The sequence below is a fragment of the Labrus mixtus genome, chromosome 6 (genome assembly GCF_963584025.1).
Source record: "Labrus mixtus chromosome 6, fLabMix1.1, whole genome shotgun sequence".
NCBI lineage: Eukaryota > Metazoa > Chordata > Actinopteri > Labriformes > Labridae > Labrus > Labrus mixtus.
In genome coordinates this window covers 5,484,137-5,508,196 of record NC_083617.1, presented here as the reverse complement: position 1 = coordinate 5,508,196, position 24,060 = coordinate 5,484,137, and the positions used below count along the sequence as shown (strand labels likewise).

Genomic DNA, 24,060 nt, shown 5'->3' with positions numbered 1-24,060 from the left:
AAGGGGTGTGAAAATCATTTGTCAGCAGCTGAACCCTTCATGCAGAGGTGCATCAATGCGAGCAGTAAAAATAGAAGCAGAATCTTTGAAGCAGGAATAAAAACGCTGTGAGATAAGTTATTTCTGTACCTGTGCTTACATGTGAAAATAAGAAGGTGTGTTTAATAGTTTGGTGCCCTCTTGAGGATCTTTGATCAAAATGTAAGCAGAGACTGAAGCTTTTATGACTCATAAAGACGTTGAATCCTCTCAGCCTTTAAACAGTAGTCCAACATGAATTGTTCCTAACAAGAAAAGTAATAAAGATAAGATCAGATCAGATATCAAATCGATATAAAGACTTTTTAATGAGGTATTATAAATACTTTCTGCCACACCTAATACATTCTGTGATTTCACCTCAGAGCTACAGTAAGTGACTGATGGCCTTTCTACAGCTGCCAATAAAGACATGTTTCTTAATCATTCATAAACTGCACACATGTGTTTTTTCATGAAGAGACAACAAACAAAATGCATTTTTCCAAACAGACACATTGTAAACCCCATAACCCATACAACAGCAAAAAAAGAATCACTCCCTGTGAAGGTTAGTCTGGCTTTTAACTTTATTTTAAAAAAGCAAAAGAAAGGACTGGAACTAAACTTAAAAAAATTAATAAAGAAATCTATGATCGAGACTAAAAAAGCAAGGGTGGACTTTAGGATGTGTTTTTAAGTATTTAAGGTATGAAGAAAAAGTCTTTATTGTAATAAATGTAGTACTTCATGCAATAACAGTAGAACTGTACAGAAGTTTCTGTTTTTCACTCTAAACTCAGGTAACTAGATAGTTCATATTTACCAGAGGTGATGGATACACCTTTAAAAAAGGGTGTGGCCTCTGACTTTTTTTGCTTGATGTTTTTTTTTTTTTTTAAAGATTTATTTTTGGGCTTTTTGGGCCTTTTTTAAATGGATAGATAGGACAGTGGATAGAGTCGGAAATCAGGGAGAGAGAGAGAGTGGGGAATGACATGCGGGAAAGAGGCCACAGGTGGGATGTGAGCCCGGGCCGCCCGCTTGAGACGACAGCATCCGTACATGGGGCGCGCGCACTAACCACTGCGCCACCAGCGCCCCAGCTTGATGTTTTAAGCCAAACTAAAAACACTCATTACACATCACATCTGAACCTCTTGACATTTGTGGCCCTTTAAGATGTTGTCAAAATATAGTAATTCAAATTTCCTTTAGAGGCAAATTTGCACCATGATAGGAAGTCAGACCAGTAGTAATTAAGTAGGAGTTTGCAGTGCAGTCTTGTGTAATCAGTGTGAGCATACTCAAGTGGTTTCTGTCAATCAAAACAGCAAACAATGCTGAAAATTACACACAGGAGCTATTCTTAAATTAACAACCAATATGTCCAGACAGTTTTAGCCTGTGTGTCCCCCGTCTACAGTACAACCTGCTCAAAGCCAAAAGTCGAGCACAGCATTCAAACACAGCCGCAGAGCTCCTCAGACACTTATTTGTAGACCTCGGCAGAGCACATGTGCGTTGTGGCTATTAATAGCCACAACCCTAAACCACGCTGCCCCTGCAACTGCAGACCACATAATCTGTACCACTTAGGTGACGTCCTTCATTTCCACGTAGGAGATAGATGACTGAAGTGAGCACCTGTGGTAGAGGAGAGTCTAACATATAGAAGAGTCGATTTTATGTATTCCTGGAAAGGGCTTGAATTCTGTTCATATGGTCTTATTTTGTTGTGAGAGAGATCAATCCATCCGTAAGAAAAGTTTCTACATTTTCAGATACATTTGTCTTGTGTTGCATTCAAATACTCAAAAACTAGAGTTTCAGGATATGACACTCATACGCCTGCAGGGGTGATACTAAACAGCTCCCAGCAACACACACACAGAACTTTAGGAAATTTGACATAATGCAGAACAGACAGCACTTCACCCAGATCTCGAATAACCAGATTTTGTCAAATTTTCCAAACAGTGGGGTAGAGAAATTGTTATTTTTTTAAGGGGATTGTCTGGCACAAGGGGGCTGGTGTCAGCCTTTGGCATCTTGTTACATCAGGGTGCCTAAAATATCCTCAAATTCTGAGCAGAGCGGAGTGAAAAAAAAAAAGTCCTAGCAATCAAAACCCAGCCTGTGTAATCCGCTTGACCTCGCATGGGAGGGAAATCAAAACAGTCATAAAGACTACACTAGAAAAGCCCTCAACCTTCCAGCCTGTGACAAGGACGCGCCAGACATTGTTGCTCAACAGCTCTCATTTCACAGCTCTTGTGTCACAAACCAGCTCAGTAAGCAGAGGCATGTTTGCATTAGCTTTGTTTGAGTACAAGGATCTCTTTTGCATGGCAGAGGCCCGGATTTTGTTGTACATACAGTATACTGTATCTACGTAACACTGGATATTTGATCTTAGTTTGACAAAAAATGCTCATATAATCTATTAAATCAATCATTGTATCGTTAAAGTAAACCTCTTGCACAGCAGCGTAGGATCCTGGCCACAAACATCCAGGATAAGAAGAATCACTGCTTTAAACCAAATGCTAAGAGCAGCATGCTAACATCCTCTGAGGGATGATGCAGACGAATCCTCAAGCATATACAATTTCTGCATTGCTAGTACCTTTTCAACATGCTAATATTTAGTAATTGCCCTACACAGAAGGCACAGCTGAAGGCATCATTTTGCAGGTATTGGTCATGAAGTATTTTGACCTGATGAATGTGCAATAGAGACACTCATTAAGATGTGATGGACTGACATGAAGACAGACGTGCTGCCTATTAACGGCTAGTTGCAACAGTAATCTGAAATTCTAATATTGGATAGTTTTACCCTGGTCAGACTTGTCACATTGATTTTTTTTTTAATGGTTTAATGTACATTGATCATTTTAATAGAGGCCCAGAGGAGTGGTGACTCAGCACAAAAATGGAGTCCAGTGCATCTTCTTCGGCAAGGTTGTTTACATGGTATTCTGTTACCGGCAGTGGTAAACAAAATAAGTGGAGGGGAGATAGTCGCACATGCATTTTCCTCATTCTTTGTAAGTGAGCATGCAACACTCAGTCGTCTCGGATTGGGCAGGGCAGCATCTCAAATATGTGACTGAAACCGCTCTGCAAATGAAACAGGTTGCCAGACGTTTGAAAGAAGCTCTTCCAGTCAGAGTTTTTCTTTAGTCTGCAGTCTTAAAACGGAGAGAAAAAAGGCAAAAAAAACTCTCGGCTTCTGTGCAGACATTATCAGCTTTTCTAAAGCTAATTCCTGCTAAGTGCTAGAGATGAAGAACATGCACACCCGAGAGGCAGGGTATGAGCCGCAGCTTCACAAAATTTCCGCCTTTTCCTCAACAAAATTGCCTCAATTTCAAGCCGCAATAGCGCAAAATGTGATTTAAAAGGTTTTTAATCAACACCATAAGTGACATTAGTTTTAGGTCTGTTAAGATGTGAAACGAAATAACCACTTTGGTTTAGCAGAAACATTGTGCAACCGTTGATGAAAAGCAAACAGAGTATGAAGGTGAAACTGGCACAGCACTCTAATCTACGCGGTATCACTACAGAGGCACTCAGCGGAGTCAAGGACAGGGAGAGAGGAAGCATTAATGACTGCTAATACACACTTACAAACATGAACAAACACACACACACGGTTGCTAACACTTCAATACCTCCATATGTGCAACAGCTGCAACTGTCACATTTGAGTGATTTGTGAACGGGAGGAGGTCAATTTTTTTTTGCACGAAAGAATCTGTTTCTCTCCCAAAGAGAAAAAAACCCCACAAATTTCCTTGACACCAACTTTAAATGTGAAGAGCACAGTAAGCAAAGGTTCCTGCTTTTCAGCGTCATCCTAGATGAAGTAACGCTTAGTCACGCTGAATTAGTCTTGCTCTCTAATAACCGCATACCAAATGGGCTCAAATCAACTAATAAGAGCTTCTTTCAGTAAAAGCTGCACAAACAATACAATGTTTTATTCCTATCTAGATATAAAAATCAATGGAAAACAAAACACAAAAGACTGCCTCAAACACAACAAGTATCAGAAAAATCATATTACTCAAACCATGCATCTGCACCAAGCATGCAAATATTTGTCCTATCAGATCACACCATTGGCTCTCAGCTGATGCTGCAGGTAGCCCTCAGCTACCCTGATTTATTTGTGTCAGTTTGGGGATGACTGTGATGTTAATAGGGATGTTCCTAGTTAACTTATTTCCTGGTCGACTAGACTAAAGATAAGAAAACACTCAGAATACAGTCATGTAATTTGCATTGCTGATTGTGGCTCAAGTTACAAACGCTAGCACCGCCAGCTATCGGTCTCCCCTGCAGGTTAACATCTCTAGACAATGTGGTTATGGTTGCTCCGGTCAATATGCAAGATAAGCCTGATACTGCCTATATATATTTTTTATCTCGAATTTCTAGATCAGAATACTGCCAAACCTCGAGGCTTCTGCCTGCTCCTACGAGACGCTATCCGTTTACTGAGCTTGTTTACATCTGCGCAGTAGAGCGGGGAGAGCAGGCCCATTAGCAGTAACTACATCCAGTCTATGGTTGCAGTTTGAGCATAATATTTGACTTGCATCGAGGGCCTACATATAAAAATAATAACCATTTGTTTAACCGAGGAGTAATTCTGGTGCGGACCGTGAGGGTGAAGACGTTCAACCAATGATTGGTTGCACATTCCTTGACGTTCGCTTTCGTGTTGGCTGAGAAGGAGATAAGGGTGAGGCAGCATGTGGATGACAGCGACCATGTGGTGAAAAAGAGACAACACTTTCTAATTTTTTTTTAGATATATTGGATTTAAGAGAGAAAATGAGTTACAACCACAAAAACTGCAAAATATGCTGATGGCTGAAACATCGTTAACTGTAACACTGTAGCTATTATGTCCAATTCATCTGAAATTACATTGAACAATGATATCAAACATCACCGATTTTCCTCACATCAAAAAGGCCAACAATCTCTTATTAATTTTTCAGGCTTTTGTGGTCCTGCCCAATTCAGAAATCAGCCTTGAAATAAAAAAAAAACCTTCTTAGACATCAGTGAGAGCCACATCTTCAAAAAGAAGCCCATCCCCCTACTGGTGAAAAATCATCACTACAACAGCAGAATAAGTCTGACACATCACATTACTTTAAATATAGCAGACAGAGGGGTAAAATCACTTCACTCATGGCTCACTGATGACCAAATCCTCTTCTCACACTTTTTATGCTACATCCATGAGCTGTATATCATTTCAGCTGATATCAGACAGTTCATAAGAGTTCAGATTTTAAAAAAGAAAACTGAAGAGTCATCGAAACCAGATGGAACTACTTTCTTCCTAGCCAGCTATGAAACAGCGGAGAAATATTGGAGAAATCTGTTTCCTGTTTCTAATGTGGGATTGCTTCCCAGCATCTGCTGCATGCTGGAGTGAGAGAGAGAGAGAGTGAGAGAGAGAGAGAGAGAGAGAGAGAGGCTGTGGAGCATGAGTCAGGGTGGGACAGAGACGCATTAGATGATCTCATGTCAGAGCGGTGGAATGAGGTTCGGTCATGCTCCTCTTCCCATCACCATGACAGCATATAAATACAACATTCACAAATACAACACTGATCAGGCATCTCACTCGGACACACGTCTGCATGGGACTGCATCAAAGTTAGACTCAGGACAAACCATATATATCTAAATGATACATGTAAGAATAATCAAGATTGAATCAGGGAGTCAGATTTCTGTAGCTGAAGACTGATGGGTCAGGTGGAAGCTTTCTGAGAGCTCTGCTGGTTTTGAATTACAACGCCCATTTGAAATGAAGTCTATTGATTAGATCAATGAAAGGCTTTGCCACAAGTACAATATTATCTTTCGGCATAAGAACATATAAAGCTCTGTATAGAGGCGTTCTGATAAAAAAAAAAAATTCCATCCTGATACCAATAATGACTTGTACTTTATAGTTTGATCCCTGAAAAAAGTGGGATAAATTATATTATCAGGGATGAGAATGGCAAGGAAGATCACAAACAATACCATGCCATACATGGCCCACGATAACGAATATATCAGGGTGCAGCCCTTCTGTGATAATTTATTTATTGCAAGACAACCACAATGATACAGCATTATTTCTGATTAACTGAAGAATGTTCCTAAAAAAAAAAGTGGAGGGTTAATGTTTTCAATCACTGACATTTGGTGACCATATGACATCATTATTATTTTTTAAATATCTTGTTGCTTTTATGTGTCGTATTTTATTGTATTTTATTTTTATACATATATTTTATTTTTAATTCTTATTGGTGTGCATTGGTCTCTCAATGATTTTATGAACTACTTTTTGTCAATAACTTTTCTGCACTCTTGTTAAGCACTTTGAACTGCAATTTAATTTGTCTGAAAGGTGCTGTATAAATAAAGTTTGATTGATTGATTGATTGATTGATTGATTGATTGATAACCTCCGCCTTTCACTTCTTTCCCCTGCTGTTCATCATTAACACATCACTGTCTTCTTATTTTTCTTTTTATCTCCCTATCATCTACTTTTTTGGTCAATAAACTTCTCCTCATGTTACCCTCACTCATGTCATTAGTGCCACTGTGAGGAATCCTGAAGTGGAGAAGCAGTGAGTCAAATTGGCAGGAAACTCTATTTAGAGAAAAAATATTTAAAAAATATATATAAATGTAAATTTTTGGCACCAATGAGTCGGGTCAGCGTTAAAATGCTGTATTTATATTTTGGTAAATCACTGCATATTATCACTGTAATATTAAAGTCGTTGGCAGTGCTGCAAAGGCTGTATGGATGTGATAACTGAAATTGTTGTATAGCTATAGGCTCACTTCACCAAAGGAATCCCTTACTCCAAATTCCACAGAAGAATAAAATCTTGATATTTAACACTGAAAAAGTGTTTTTCCCATTTTTAATCATCTTAACATGAAATTTAAAAGTAGACAGACTTAGTAAGTGTCATTGAAAAACACTTAAAGCGTACATTGTCTGGCTCTTACTAATGTTACTCTTTGAGAGCAGCGCAGTGTTCTTCTTTGCTGCTCTGAGACCTGTTGGAGGTAGCCATGATAAATATTATTGATGTGTAGGTATACTGTGTTGGCCGGTGTATCCCCCAATTCACAATGACACATTTAAGGCAGTAGCTGAGGAGGTACAGTTATAACTACTGGAACACCTCTAGCTGTGTATTTACTGCAAGGTTTTCATTTTTGTTTTGTTTTTAATTCTAACTTTTAGATCAAACTCTGTAAAACTGACAGACATCAACATCAAAACATCCAGATAAAACATTGCTCATTGCAGCTAAAAGAAAAACCAGATATACAGATCTGATCTTTAAACCTGTAAACTGAAACCACCGGCAGCTGTATGAGTTTCAAATCAGTTCCTGCTAGACGCTTATTTTGAAATCAGGTTGCACCAAGTTCAGCCAGGGTTGGATACTGATCCAAAAAAAAATCTAATGCACTTAGTGTGCCATAAGCACTTAGGAATTTGGCTGCGGTAGCTGTGAAATGACCCTTAATAATTAGATAACCCCGTGATTATACCAAATGTTGGTTGTTTGCTCTCAAACCAAATGCACCTTTTTTTTCAACTGTGTGAATATAAAAAAAATGAAGTTCTAGAAAATAAAGTCTGACTTGTTTTTAAAATTAACCTCTTCGCAGCAGCTGTGGGTTCAAATCCAACATTGGCCCTTTGCTGCATATCATTCCACTACTCTCTCCTCTAAGCATTTCCTCCCAGAGAAATGTTCCTGTTCTTCACCTGAAAACTAAGCTGAATTTCAACTTAAGAAGACAGACGTTTAGAGGTCTGTTTTAGGGAAGCTGCAGTGGCCAACTGTTTGTTAACAACATGCCTTACAGACTGTTCATCTGCCTGCTGAGTGAGGTGGGTACAGACCACTCTCAAAAGTGTGGCTTCTTGGCGTCCAAATCGCAGCTAAAAGCCAAAGCGTCACACCATCAACTTGACACATGAACAAGTCTCTGGAACTTGGATGCTGCTCACATAAAAAACAAAGTGTCTTTTGTATGGTAGCAGACAGTGTCCATGGAGGCAGCCTGCCGTGTGTGTGTGGGCCGCTAGCTGGGCCGTTTGAATGTGATGAGTGGGCTGTCGACATAGAGCAGAGGGGTTGGGCTGGGCACGGCCCAGCAGGATGGACAAAGGCAGTGACTGTGCAGAAAACACAATGCTCTCTCACTGGTCCCTGATGCAAGATAATGAACACATAAAAGATTGATTTGAATAATCATACGTTTCTTTAATGTATCTGCAGAAATCCTTCTTTTGAAGAGAGCTTAAGTCATAATGGGGACAAGAATGATTCACAGGAAGAAATGTCAGACACTTACAGACCACACCTTCCTATTACATACAGCTTACATAGGCGGCAACCTAAAGACTGGTTCTGTAGCAAACACTCTGAATGAATCTTTTCACATTCAGGGAAAAGATTACGTATATTTTCTTCATAGAAAATTCCTACTAATCAGTATCCAGCACTCCCTTTTTTCATAAAACTCTCAGGCTGTGAGCTTTCGAATGCTCGGATGTTAGGCTGCGTCTGAAGCCGCATACTTTCATACTATTCACACTAAATATGACGTCACACTGAGTGTGATACGAAATCATGCAATTTTGTTTATTCGAGAAATAAAATAGTAAGAGACGGGAGCACTCTGGTCGTACTATACCTCCCCACAATGCATTGCAGCTCTCAGACTATCCAATCGCAGAGCTCGCCAGCGGCATTCAAATAAAAGTAACCGTACTGAAATACATTTTATATGTTTCCAAATGATATTAAAATGATTAAGTAGCTGTATTTGTAATAAACTGATGAATGTTGTTGTTAAATTGACTGAGCATAGCTAGCTTTTCCAAGGTTTAATGTGTTGCTAACTAAGGGTTAGTATGCAGTATGTAAGTATGTGGTTTCGGAAATTGTGTTAGTGAGCAGAACAGATTTTTAGCTCACTGGCTGTAGTGTTCTTTTAGAGATAGAATTGTAGCTAGTACCCTATTAAGCCAAATTATATCATAATAGTATTAAGTCCAGTATAGACAAAAGTATAAGCTTGGATTAAAATATTATTGCTATAATTTGCAGGAATGAAAACTCTAAACTTCACTTTTAATCTCTTGTCAGTTGTTTTTTTTTAATACCATATGGCGTCTCAAAAACAAAATGAACCCATGAGAACAGCTGACTGAACCACCAAATGTCTAATCCATTAAATCTCCCCTGATGTCAGAGGATGATCAAGTGTTGGGGAACTTTATGACCCCTGCACGCTGAAGGCCTACCGAACAGGCTCTGCTGGAACAGTTTGATCCCACGCAGCCACTCTGCCCATTAACCGCTGAAACCATGTCTTTAGCTCACTCCTCAAGTTTACAGTCTTTTGTAAAAGCCTGCATTGAATTTCAGCCCAAAGCGATTCCTGTGTTCAGGGTGCTATTAAGCCTAACACCTAATTAGTGTGGCATGCCTTATAGCCGGAGGTATAAGACCTTAAACATGCCTCCAGTCAATGGAAACTGTTATGCTTAGTCACTAAAAATCTTTAACCCTCGCTCCTTTAAAACACAGTCGAGACAGCACTTCCTTTATCAATGATTTCTTTTCAGTATACTTCGAACAAATTGGGATCACAAAAGGTAACACCATGCACTGGCTCACTCCGATGAAGCCTGAACTTTTTTTGTCCTCCTGCTTTTATCTGTTATCTGGAAGTGACAGCGAGCATCACTCAGAAATAATGGATGACTGTGAGGCCAAACCGAAACTGTAAAAACTGTCCGATCCAAAATCTTAAATTGGGTGAGACAAAGACAATTATGCAACCTACTTTACAGCTGACCCATTGGCTGTTCTGTTTACTGGTCTGTTAGGCTGTGTTTGTTTGGTTACTGTTGCTGATTTTATTTTTTCCTGTGAAAAATGTCCCTCTTTGATTCTCCATGCATCACATGGAGAGAAGCTCGGGGCTCTGCTGCAAATACAACGCAAATTATAGAACAGGAGCTTTTTCATAGCACTTAGCCAGCGCCCCAAAAGAGATATGTCTTCGCTGTGGACGAGGAAACAATCTTTTTTATATGGAAACAATGAACTGATCTAGGTCATCTTTGTACCTGGGAAGACAATTTGACATTAAGGGACAGGATTGTGTTAAGAAGGAAGAGGGTATTAGACGCTGACATAAAGATTTCTCTGACTCATCGTCCAGCCTTTAACTCAAATGTACAGTTTACTTCAAATTAACCTCAATGAAGAATCTTTGTCGAGCTTCCCTCTCAAATTAAAACATTTCATCTTGACATATTGTAAAATAATTGTTTTTTCCCGCCATTGTAAAGGTTATTGTTTGTACCGTTACAAAACTCAGCATTCCTTTATTTTACTTATCGTAGGCACGGTGTCTTTCAATTTAACACTTTTCCTTTTTGGCAACAGAATTTCCTTCAGTCCAAGGCAAGTTTCCCCACTGGGACAATAAAGTCCATCTTCATCTAATAAAGCTCGGTCTTATCTTATCATACCTTATCTTGTCCTATATTATCATCAGACACAAGCAGTCAAGGGACTCTACAAAGAACTTCTGAATTCATTGCTATATCCTGTCTCTAATCTGAACTGACCTGGAGTAAATAAATGTTAAGAGAGTCTTGCTGTCCAAGCTGGTATGCAATGAGGCAACACGTGTACAAACAGCTGATGGAAAACATGTTAAAGGTGAGTTTGCGTGGATGTAATGATTAGCCCACCAGCTGATCTCAAGTCCCCACCAGGATTACTCAACAGCCACACGTTTATGAATGAAAAACAAGTAACAAGAAATGAAGATGACACTACATTTTTAACAAAAATTGTGACTATTCAGATCTTTCCAAAGCTTAAATACATCCATCAAGCTTGAAATGTGTTGTTTTAAATCATAATACAAAAAAAAGCCTTACCCTTCTTTGTGTGGTTCATTATTCATGCAACAACTGGTCAAATATTCCCCCCAAAAAATCAATAATTTAAAGGTAAAAACATGTCCCAGAACGGCTGTTGATGATAGAAGAAGGACACAGGAAGGATGAGTGAGCTCATTGTGTCACAGCTCCTCTGCCTTAAGAACAGAGCTACATCTTCCTAATGATGCTACATCATATGATCACATCAGCCTCCAGCCTGTTTTAGCCTTAAAACACAGATGACTCTGCTCTGCTGAACACAAACAACACTCGACATGGTCACAACAGGCGTTCAACACAACGGCACACAGGCCACGCTTCACCGTTGTTTTGCCTGTGATGAAGCAAAAGAGTTAAAAAAACTGCCGCTGTCAGTTTGAATTCAGCTCCCCAGCGCACGCCTGGCCTCAGACTGCACGTGTGTGGTTTTGAGCTGTCAAAGAGACACGGGAGAACATGGACCTCCTTTGTGTGATGGATTTGCTGTAATTAATGGCATGGTTTTCAAAAGGAGCAGCTACATAAAGTGACATGAGCTACTGACAGGAGCTAACGCCTCACCCTGCTATGTCATTGTCCTCTCTGCCTTGAGACACCACATAGGTTAAATGAGGAACAATCAGTCAATGATTGTCCTATAATATCCCCCCTAAATAACACATAAAGAGATCATTTGCATCATGAAAGAATCAAATATTTGAACTATACCGACTTGGTTTTTCTGATTGACCTTTCAATGTGATGATAAAGTCTGACAAGGCAATCAGCTGGCTTGAAATGATTTCCAGACACATTTCAGGGTGAGTAGATACATCCATTCAAACAGCTAAAAAAAAACATTCATTATCCTCTTATCTAATGATCGAATAAGATCATTAAAAAGCCTCATAATAAAGTCTTTGTCCTGGATATAAATATTCAGCCTGAATGTGATGTCATGCAGGAAATATTCCCACTTTTCCACTGCAGGGATAAAGACACTAACACCAGGCAGCCACCACAGAGAGGAGGAGGAGGAGGGGGGGGGCAATGCTGACATTTATTGAACTGTCAAGCAAAGCAATCGGGGGCAATTTCTTCATCGCCTCAAAACCCAAAACCAATGTCCAATCAGCATCGATCCTACCTTTGTATTTCTCCAAAACATCCTCATAGGCTTGAAGGTATTCCTGTTCGTCCGAGAGAGTATTAGCCTGCGCTGCGTACTGAGCCATAACCCGGACTCCACAAACTGGACATTCACCAGCGGCGGACGGGGACACAGCGTGTGTGTGTGTGTGTGTGCATGTGTGTATATGTGCATGTGTGTATATGTGCTGCAAGAGTGATCGGCGCTGTTGTTGCACAGAAGGAAACGCCCTACATCCCTCCCTTGTCTGCGCTCTGTCCAATGGGCGACACTTCCTCTCCGGAGTGAACGACATTGATAGGAAGGCCCGCGCTGCAAAAAATGTCTGTCTTGACAAGTCCATTGCACCGATATTGTTGCTAAAATACGCATAAAATAAAAATAATATTTTGCTTTCTTAACACAAGCGCCCACATCTCATCGTATCTGATCAGGTTTGCACTCATTTTCATCAGTGGGTAAAACACGATGTCAAAGTCAGGCTGAATGAGTCGCTCATTTTTTACAGTGTTTTTTTACTGAAATTTCCTTGTCAGGCGTTTCTGTACCGGCTGGTAACACGGACCACTTTCTTTTTTCACAGTAATCCACCTGCTAGACTTCAAATAGCTTTGGTCAGATGTCCAAAGCTTAATGTTTGCAGCTATACTGTCCTGTCAGCTGCCTTGAATGGGCACACATTAACGCAGTGAGGTGCGAGATTAGCTACAGGAAAAGAAAAATAGACCCTTTTTTTTTTTTACAGAAATCTGCTACATTGTGTTTTAATCAAGCCCTCCTTGTATTCAGGACTGGGATGGATTTTTATAACCTCAAGCAGTATCAAAGTATCACGATGAAACAGGCCTACTTTAGAGCTATAAAACGTCCAAGTTGGTCACCAAGTGAGCAAACAAACAAGAGGCCATTTATTATAGAAGGATTTCTGTTATTTTATCTGAAAACCTGACTTTTGTTATCGACTTGTGAGCACATAAGACTCGTCCTTGTGTGCTTCTATCTCATTAAATGGTTTATATCCTAATACATGTGCATATTACTGATAAAAAAAAGTCAAATATATTGTAGCTTATGTAGGACTAAATAATGTTTTTGTTTTGTTTTGTTTTTAAATGACCCTACATATTTAATAAACTTGTGATTTCTTATAGGCACCATGTACAGAGGAAATGAAGACCAAGATACCGACACATGCACCACAAGTGATCCGTCATGACAGCCCCCAAATAAAACCGGGAATACCAGAAAAACACACTCCTGAGCATGCTCATGTACTCTCCATATGCTGAGCGTATTGCAGAGAGGTGGATTGCATTGTTTTGTCCTTGTTACAGAATAATGAGTGGATGTCAGGGAAGGCTGCCTCTCACCTGCGATCCTGAGCACCGCTCTCTCTGCCGGATCCAGCACGGATCCTCCCTGGATCTTCCTCTTGGACCTCTCATGTCTGGGCAGGTTCCAGGGTAAAGTGTCCCCGGGTGCCGGAGATGCCGAGCCTGATTTAACACTGTAATCATCCTCGTCTGAAAAATCCGCCGAGGAAGACATGGATCCGTGCAGGGAAGGGTTCCCTGAACTGGAGCTCTGTGAGACAAAAGAAAGCCGGGATAAGGAAAAAAAGGAGAACAATGCTTGTCTTGACTCCATACAGGATCACAACACCGGAAAAAAAAAACCCACGCTTCAAAAAAATCCCATAATTTCTCACCATCGCAGGTCAAAGTGCGCAATGTGGGCGCATGTTAGGTACGAGGACGCTCCTTAACTCGACTCAGAAAGCTCTTATGATCCATAACAATACAAAAAAAATGAGGCAAATAAAGGCAATGTGAAATCAATAGCATCTGGCTCCCCCGCCAGGTCAGAAATAAGACTTACCACTGTATACATGGAGACTTGTCAGCTGGAGGAAAAATAACAGTCCTGTTTACGCCTTATTAGCTTCCAACCCTTCGGTCACACATTTCGTGCGTCAATATCCAAAAAGGTGCCACGCCCTTAGAGAGATGCTCCGGCCACGAGTTCGTCCCCTTATGTGTGCATTAGGGATGCGGGGTGATGTCAGATCTCCAGTGGGCTGAGAGGAGGGATGTTACGCCGTGTGCTTGTCGAGGCAAAGCTGGACCGTGATGCGAGAGCAGACAGCAGACTGCATGCGTCTCCGCGTCATAACCCGGGTAAAGGCAACAACAGCAGCAGCAGCAGCAGCGTCCGCGGTGTTAGAGCGCCATCCCTGCGCGAAGGTGTTGCTTGGTGACTCCAAATGCATCAAACGCGGGGGTAACAGGAGGACAAGTGCTACTGCTACAGATTGCCATGGCAGGGACTTGCTCAACAGATCCCCAACGGAGAAGACTGCTGCGAGGACTCTGGACACAATTACGTAACTGTTTGCACTTTAGCCGGTGTGTAAACCAAAACTGGGCAAAGCGAAAGCATTCGTATGTGTCGAGCCAATTAGCTCCTGAGAACTTTGAGTGGACCACGGGTGCACAAAAGAAGGATTGCACTTGGGTTAAGTGGCTTCAACTGGGTTTAAATGTTAACCCCCTTACACCCAGAAAATGAAATCAAACATCTATTATACCATCAAAGTCGTCTCCTTATGAAGAAGTATGTCTTTAATGTTGTTCTCTGATAAATCTCTCACATTTTCCCATTTCAATAACATCGGGGGGGGGGGGGGGGGGGGGGGGAATAATTGCCCATGAGGAGTTATTGATGAGTCACTTTCTGTTGCAATTTCCTGCTGCACCCTGACACACCTGAGTTTGAGCAACAGAACAAATGCAGGTTAACACATCCTGAGGGAGAAGGAAAGGGTGGGGCAACACAATGATACAAAAAAAAAGCATTTAATTAGCACTTCTAACATGTTAAAATCAAGTCATAAATCTGCAGATAGCATCACCTTATAAGGTTGTATTTGTTCATTTAAATGATATTTTATTCATTTTTTTAAAGTCTCAAAATAGCAGCAGCAGTGAGAATCTGTTTTTAGAGCTGGGTCAGTCTGCCGAGCTGTTTCAAGCAGAACGCGGTTAATATTAGCAGCTCTTTTATCATTGCATCACTTTTCATCATGGGCTAAAACTCAAGTGCTGGAAAAGGCAGCTTAGTGTTGCACAGTTGATAAGCTTTCTGCTAATACACAATTCTCACCATGGAAAATGAATAGTATGATTCCAGGAAAGGAAAGGTCCCCATATAATGAAATAAATATTGAGTGGGCTGCTATAGGAATACATTTATATTCCCCTGAGTCAGTTTTTAACTTTCTTTTCTATAAAACGCTAACTGTACTGGGATAAGAATAAGTTGAACTATTAGACGTCCTCCCCCATCATCTAATAATGCAAGGCTTATCCACTCCATTAGGGAATGCTTGGAATTTTAATAACTATTATTCTTTGCTCAGGAGCTGTTGAAAACTTGGCATAAGGACCTCAATTTGACAACCTTTGTCAGTTATTTTAGAAAATATAGCTATTGGAGGACATCCATGAGTTCAAAAAGCCTATTTAGCCCACTTCAAATGCCTGAATTTCTAGTTCCTAAAAGAGGAGCAGAGTCATCCTGATGTATTATTAAAATCTACCAAATGTGAGGTCGTGTGCATTCATATTCCATTTTTGTGTTGCACACTGTTTAAAAAAATACATCAAATAAAAAGTCTGTGTGTCTTCAGTTACTCGACCTGTTATGTGAAATACAGACGGTTATAAGTCAAACTGGTCAGGGTCAATTAAATAAACCATCAGTTAGAAAACACCAAAATATGGTTCATGATAACCCTTCTGGATTATTCATTTAGCACAGTTTAGTATGGGCTGCACATGCAAATATATCATGAATGATGCATGGAGTGCTGATCTAGGCCTGCCCTAGTTTATGCAGCATAGTCAAGTCTGCACACTTAAAGCACATTATGAGGATTTAATGAGAACATAAACCTCCAAAATTATAACCTTGATGTGGTTAAGGCAATTCCTTAAACCATTCTCCTTTTTGTAATATTAATGACACTATGAGCATCAAACACATGATTGTTCATCATCTGAGCAAGGTCAGGTTCATCATTGCTCCTTCCCAAATAACACATCAACACAACAAAAAAAAAAAACTAAAATCTGTTTTGACCCATAGACTGAATAAAGAATGGACAATGTCCTCAAGGGAAACTAAAAGATTTGGAGCGCCCCCTGCTGACTGGCTGCAGTATAGGTCATAAACCCTGACTCCTCTTTGGTTACAGATCGGACATTTTTCAAACCATAATATCTAAATACATGTCAAATAATTTTGTTAATGTTAGCTATTATCATGCTGATTTGTGCGCCAGTAATCTTTCTATTTTAGAAGTTTAGTCTTCGTTAATTGATGCTAAATAAAAGGTATGAAATGCCAAGATTGACAGCTCTGTTGACCAATGAGGCCTCTGCGTTGCTGTGTGCACCAGATTAGCAGAGTGGAGCAGAAACAGCGAGAGGAAACAGAACGAGAACTCACACAACTTCCATACATGTGAGTGTTTGCTTCAAACCAACACAAGAATCTGTTCTGTAGTGACTGAACTGACCTGGGGGATCTTTGCTTTTTTAACTGTATAGGTTTAACGTGTGTTTTGGTTAGCGGCAGGGGCGTGGCGTCGAAAACTGCGACTCTTCACCAGCACATGTCAGTGGCAATAACCGGGGGTATTTTGGCTTCATTATTCTACTATGGGGAGGGGCATCGTCCATTCTTCATACCCTCTGTGGTATTAGGCATGGCAAGAATCCCATCGATTTCAATCTTTGGATTGGTCTTTTTTGCTGACAATGGCTAAGATTAAATAGCTGCAAACCGTTTGTGTTGGTTATCTGTAGGATAACACACAACTAATGGAAGCAGGAAGTTACAACAGCATCACACAGATCAATAGCTGCCTTTGAACACAAACAGTTCAAACATCATTGTCATGTCAAGGCGGGTACTGAATTAGAATTTCATGCAGCAGTCACAGCTTTGCAGTCGGGGATAAAAGCTGTGTAGGATGGTTAATATTCTGGATACAATATATGACACTGACATTTAGACACATTCAAAAACACCCACTGACTCTGTGATTATGTCAGTGTGGAAGCATAATTCTTCTGTAACAGGAATAATATATTCACCGGTGAGGAAAGAAATCCAAATACAACAAAAAAGGGTTCAACGTGCACGAGGCCTTCGGTTCATATTCCCAGCTGTGTTTTTTTTTTTCACCTTTAGACCCGGATCAACATATGGGTCAGGTGTAAAACTGGCATACTTGTTACTTTCCTTTTAACTGTGGTGAGTTTCTGAATAGCTGAACTGTTGCTCCATGAGGATACATATTGTGTTGCCATGCCAACATGATAAATTGTTAAATCTACTTAGAAAGGATTAGAAAGTGGACACGTAGCAGCATGCTGACTACATGAACAGAAATCTAAAAAATGGAGGATAATCGTTTGAGCACTTAATTGTAAATCTGTCAAACCAGACTGATAAAGAGCTAATAGAAAGAGATTTGTTGTGCTCTCCCTCGAGAAAATCCCGCATGATCATCTTGTGAAAATGATGCATGGACCAATGGGGTTTTTTTTGGGTGTAAATGTTGCATAAATAGCTCATCTTTTTGTAACACACAGGACTGCACTACCTTTAGAATAGGCATGCTGTATGTGAAGACACCAGAGCACGAAGGCCTTATTTTAATATATAACATTATATAAGCTGCAGTGACAAATACATGTGTTTCATCATTTAAAATAAAATGATTTCCTCTTAAACAGAACGTGTTCAGATTATTTAGGGTCTATAGAGATGACATTGAAAGGTGCTTTGAAATTACTTTGAGATCCCCCTCTATGGGAAAGTGAATGTGACTGTTTGAGATAACATGTTTATAGGACTTTTTTGTCCATATTTTTTCATCTCTAACTAAACAACACACACATGGAAACAAGGTAAGAACCCCATAACAAAAACACATTTCATTTGAATGAGGACCAATAATGACCATCCTGGAAGAGCAAGTTTGAGACCCTGTAAACAAGTAGTTTCCTTTTGACAAATGTCTGAATCCTTACCAGATTCAGAGTGGCACTGATGTCCCTGTGGAAGGGGAGCAAGCAAACAAAGGTATTTTAATAACTAATCACATTTACTGTTAGAGGGAGGTACCTACAGGTTTGCGTGTGGGGGTGACTTGCACAGACTGGTAAAATTCTGGCAGGACTCTCTTCTTCACTTTGCGCTTTCTGAGACCGGATGATGAATCAGGTTCACTCTCCGGAATCTCGACCAGATTGGGCTTCTCCTCCGTCACCCGAGCGTGTATGCTCCTTCTCACATGACGTGGACTGTGCCTGAAGCCCTGGGAAGCATGAGCAAACATCAAGCTGGCGGCAGATTATGCTCTCAGCAGACTGGGCAAGAGAAATTAAAAGGTGTCATTATAAAATGAACAAGGTAGGGAGGCACTATAAAAGGTAGATGACCTAGATTTCAGAGTCAGAGATGCTCCGGAAGATGACACAGCAACTCTAAATCACTAAAGGATTGCACTCCAAAGAGAGCAGATTTTGAGTGTAACACTTTGACATGTTGCTTTCTTCTTTAGCTCCTTTCTGAGGTTTTCTTGAGGAGCTGTTTGTTGTTGGACTTATTATATTTGGAAATAAAGACCAGGGAGACTGTTCTTGGACATTACAGCTCAGCAATCCTGCTGTTGTGTCCTTGAACATGATACTGAATCCCCAGCAGCCACAGTACTGAGCCAACAAGGATCCAGTGTCCTGTGGTTCAATAACAACCTGCACAGAAAGGCAAGCTTTTGAAATCTTTGCCTTTTTTTTTTTCACAATAAAACTGATAACTTTGTTTTTGTGCTGACACTGTTTTAAAATTAATGTAATTCATGAACCAATGGGTTGTTGGACACTCATAGAAATTAAACATGGCACTGAAAATTGAATTCTTAAGTAAAATGTTTACACATACAGAAGCCCTAAGTGGACAAAACATCCTTACATTTTATTTGAAATTTCAGTTTGTTTGCTTGAAATCTCTACTTACTCATGTCTTTATTTCAAGATGATGCTGCAGTAATTTTTCTCTGGATCTCAAGAAAACAATTTAACAAATTAACTCATTATCACAGGAAAACCAGCGTTGTTATCTCGACATTAAAAAAGGTTAATCAGTCGAGATCTTGAGAAAAACAAACAGAAACAAAACTTATTATCACAGGAAACTGAGTAAGATCATATATGTTGATGCATTTCTGTTAGGGCTTCCACACACTCATTCACTTGAGGTATATAAATTGTCATTTATAAGGGATTTATTTTTTATTTTTTTATTTTTTTTAAATGTTCTTGTGCTGTTTGTTTGACTTTTTCCACTGTTGCTGTCTTAGTTTTGGTTATCTTCATGCATTATCTTGACTGTAGACATGTTTTATTTGTCCCTTTTATTAGGCAATATTCTTGCATAAAATAAAAAAACATTATTGATGCGTTAAGAAGAAATTTACTGAACTGTGCCAGATAAAAAAGTTAGTTTTATTTTAGACAATTTCAGAATGATCAGTCATGTAAACATTACTGTGTTTACTAAGACAGCTCTTGCAATTATACACATTTAAAAAGCCATGATTTGCAGTGGATATGTTTTGAGGCCATTTTCATACACTTTGAATAATTTGGAGATTATGTTTTATTTTGAAGGGGAAGAAAGTTAACGGAAGTAAGTCGAGTGAAACTGTGCTTGACGCATTTGAGCATCAAACATAATATTGCTTATATTATAAATCATTTAACAGAGTTTTTTTTATTTAAGGGCTCTCTCATACTAACGTTTGCTCTGATTGATAAACTTTAAAGAGCTTGAACCTTCCTTAAAGAATATAAGTGCAAAATCACCTCCATTATTTACTGGGATAACATGCGCAATGCGTACATCATGGTCCTTAAAATAGTCGACTTCTGTAAAGTCTAAAGAAACTAGCTGTTGGGCAGGACCATTTGTCATTTAAGTCCTGTAAAGATCTTAAGGGTGCATGCTACGTGATGCTTTCAGACAAATAACTGCAGATTTTAAAAAAAAGAGATGTTAGAATGAAATGACTCTGATCCATAATGAGAAAAGTTTATCCTACCTCTGATCGGAAATGATGTGATCGGAGGCCAACTACAAGACAGATAACAGATGTTAGAATGAGAAGAATATGCCTTACATGAAGAATGACAGTGCAAGTATTAACTATAGTAATGCATTTGGTTGATAACAGACTTAACTAAAAACATCCTATCACAGAGTCTTCACACTTATTGACGCCTACATGAAGTGTTTGATTTCTCCCACAGCTCCCACTGCAGAAACAGGTAGGTGATATTGACTTTGCTGCTTGCTAACACATAATAAATAGACTATATGACTTCATACGGAGCATGTAAGTGCACAGAGATGAGCTGTCATCGTGCGGAGATGCGGCTGGCCTGCGCTACTCACCGCGGCTCCTGGTGCGTCCGGAGAGCACAGATTTTATTGGATGTTTTCCATTGCGAAGCCTGCGGTGCCAGCAGCAGAAAAACAAAATTGTCGCTATAGTCCCGAGCAAGAGCAACAACAGCAGCAGCACACATTGGATGCTGTACGGCCGCAGCAGGACCAAAAACGCCGCAGCAATCATCGTAAAAAGGCGAGATGTAGGGCAGATCCCGCAGCCCTCAGACAGCTGGCTCCTCTCCCTCCGTTATGTCGCTGAAAGCTCAAGATGAGAATAAAGACACTGACTGACACACGCAGAGCATCGCACAGCAATCCGTGGAGAGCATGTAGTTGCAAAGACAACAGCCCAGACTATTGATAACATTATAGTGAGGTATACAATGCATGACTCAGCACAGTCGTCTAGTTTATTTATTTATTTATTTTTACAACAGGGGCAGGCAGAGTCAGCACATTCATCCGAGCATCGCAGTATAATCTGCTGCACAGACTGCTGCCCAAAAAGATATAATGATAACACTAATAACAATACAATAATGAATAATAGAAGAGAATGAATCCACGTCTGTGATGATCAACAGCAGTGTGCTGCAGGGATCATTTGTTGCATTATGATCCTGTTAATTACTATTTAAACACAATTATTTGTAATGTCTGTTAGTTGATCATAGGTTTATTTTTGCGTTATAAGGACACTTTAAATACACCTTGTTGTAAAGACAGGCTCTCAAATGAGCCACATACTTTCAGAGTGAGGGAGGGAAACAATGACATCATAATCCACGCTGTTATGTAATTTTTTGGGATGAACTCGTGTCATTTCATGTGTTTTTCTTTCTTTAACTGGACGAAAGACTCAGGCAAGCAAGGAGGTATACTGAGAGCAAAATGTTTTATTTGCAATTGTGAAAAGGCCGATACAGAAAAAAATAGCAACAGAAGAATATTGCATATATGTGTCAAATATTTAGCATGTTGGAAATACATCATGTAATATCATTTTCAAAAAGAAGAATTGAAGATTTGAAGCAGAGATGCACTGATTGATAAAAAAAAAATCAGGGCTAATGCCAATGTTTCAAATAACAATTCAGCCGATTGCAGAATCTGATACTGCGGTTTGTTTGTTTTGTGACTTATTTTGGTGTAAGACTTCCACCATGCCAACATTTTCTCTCATGTTTGAAAATGAAAACAAGTCAGAGTTCGTTTCAACAGGTGACTTCATCTGCCCAATAAAAAAAACTCTTCTATGAATCAGCAGTTTGGTGTACTACATGTCAGCATTAAACAGATTTAGCACAACAAATAAACATCGGCTACTGACTTCGCTTCATGCCACATTATTTGCCGATGTCTGTCAACAGGGCCGGTATCAGCTGATATGAATGTTGAACCGATGCATCGATGAAGTTCCTTGTTCTAAATCCACTCTGATCCTGTATTTGATCATGTCTATAAACCCCTCTATTTCAGCCCTGCTCAGAACATGCTGTTTCTGTGTCTGTACCTTTAAATATGTAAATGAGCTGTGTTTGACCACGCCCCTCTGGAAAGGGATGTGGCTTGGGATTTCTTGCACCATGTCCTGTTGTTTATGTTGAGTAGGGAGAGTCAGAGGGCAGAACAAACACCTAGCTGTGGGAGTGTCACCCACCTGGGGGAGGGGTTACTGCCCTTTGTGATGTCATGAATCTCCTAACGGCCTGTTTGAGTACACATTTTCTGAAAAGTGGAGCAGGTAAAAGATGGAGAGGATGGATTTTTCTCATAATTGGGGGGTTTGTAGACAGACTAAGGACACATATTAGTGTTAGAGGAACATAGTAAAGTGTATTTTGTATATTATGTGACCTTTTACAATCTATTTTGCAAGACCTACTGGGGGGGGGGGGAGTTTTAAGTTGTAGTTTAACCTGTGATACTGTGAACTGTCCATAATAACACTGCTTCAACACCTTTACACAAATTACAAATTACTTTTTTTTCTTATGATCTGTGATTGGATTTTATGCTCTGCTGTGAGTAGGCTCTTGTATGCCTTATCATCATTTGACATAGTTGTGTTTTTTTTCTCTCCCTGTTTTTTGTTTTTTGTCTGTTGCTCTGTTAAATGTCTTGTCTATTTTTCTGTATGTACATCTCTGTATTTAAGGATCCCCCCTAAAAGTGAAATGACACATCTCAAGGGGGTTATTCCGAATAAAGAATTTAAATTGTGTTATTTGCAACAAATGTACATTTTTCTAATTTGTCAGTGTGTTTTGTTTATAGTAGATGAAAAGTTTAGTTAAGTTAAATAAATACAGCAACTTCTATGTACAGTAAATCTATAAAACCTTACAAAGGACGGCTGGATTTGAATTGAGTATGGTTTATTACTAAGTGCTGTAAAGTTACAACATAAGCACTCTTATTTGTGCACTTACAGACAAACAACTTTTTGTTGCATTGATTAACATGTAAATTGTATTTTAACTGATCATCAGTAACGGACTGTTTACGTGGCTACCCTCTGGCAGGCGACTTCGACACATCAAGGCGAACACAGAAAGACTCAGGAAGAGTTTCTTTCCTCAGGCTGTCCGGACTGTTAACTCCACTCTCCTCAGTTAAAAACAAAACAGAACTGTGACTGCATGATGCACACACACCACACATTCCAATCTGCACATTGCACTTTGACACCCTGAACACTTTACACACTGACACTTTACATTTTGTATATTCAAATATTTATTTTTAAATGTTACATTATATTTCTATTTTACTGTATTTATGTGTATTAGCAATTTGAGTGTTTATTGCATGGCCTTGCGGAACAGTCTTTACATTTCACTGCACATCTGTATGAGCATGTGACAAATAAAAATCTTGAATCTTGAATCACCTCTTACAAACAATTTGCCATTTTAAATAGCCCTATGTCAGGGGTTCCCAAACTTTTCAGCTTGCGACCCCCATTATAGCGGTGATAGATACTTGGGACCCCACATTTGATGCACTAGGTCAAAACACTGGCATTAAAACAGCAAACAATAGCCCAAACACCATCATATTATTTTTGTAATTTATTGTAAGAAACTACTTTTTTAACCTACTGTATTTTCAAATGAATGGGTGAAACATCCAATTTTAAACCATTTTTATATGTTTTTGAAAGGAATCTTGCGACCCCCCTAACAGTGTACCGCGGCCCACTTTGGGAATGTGATATGTGGATACAGATTGGCTTAAAATCTATGTATTTATGTAGCCTACTTTCTATATTGTTGTTCTATTCAAGTCTGCAGGTAACATACCTGTAGTTGGCCACAACTTCACAACCTTAGCCAAGAAAATCAAACAG

The 24,060-nt window shown here is 39.6% G+C and overlaps 1 protein-coding gene across 1 annotated transcript in view; it reads right to left on the bottom strand.

Moving 5' to 3' along the window:
* dst (dystonin) overlaps positions 1–14,510 on the bottom strand; it is a 112,131-nt gene extending 97,621 nt beyond the window's left edge. The window contains exon 1 of the mRNA XM_061039610.1: positions 13,556–14,510. Within this exon, the coding sequence (XP_060895593.1) occupies positions 13,556–13,832 (277 nt within the window). The 5' untranslated portion in view covers positions 13,833–14,510. The remainder of the gene's footprint in view (positions 1–13,555) is intronic.
* Between the last annotated feature and the right edge of the window lie 9,550 nt (positions 14,511–24,060).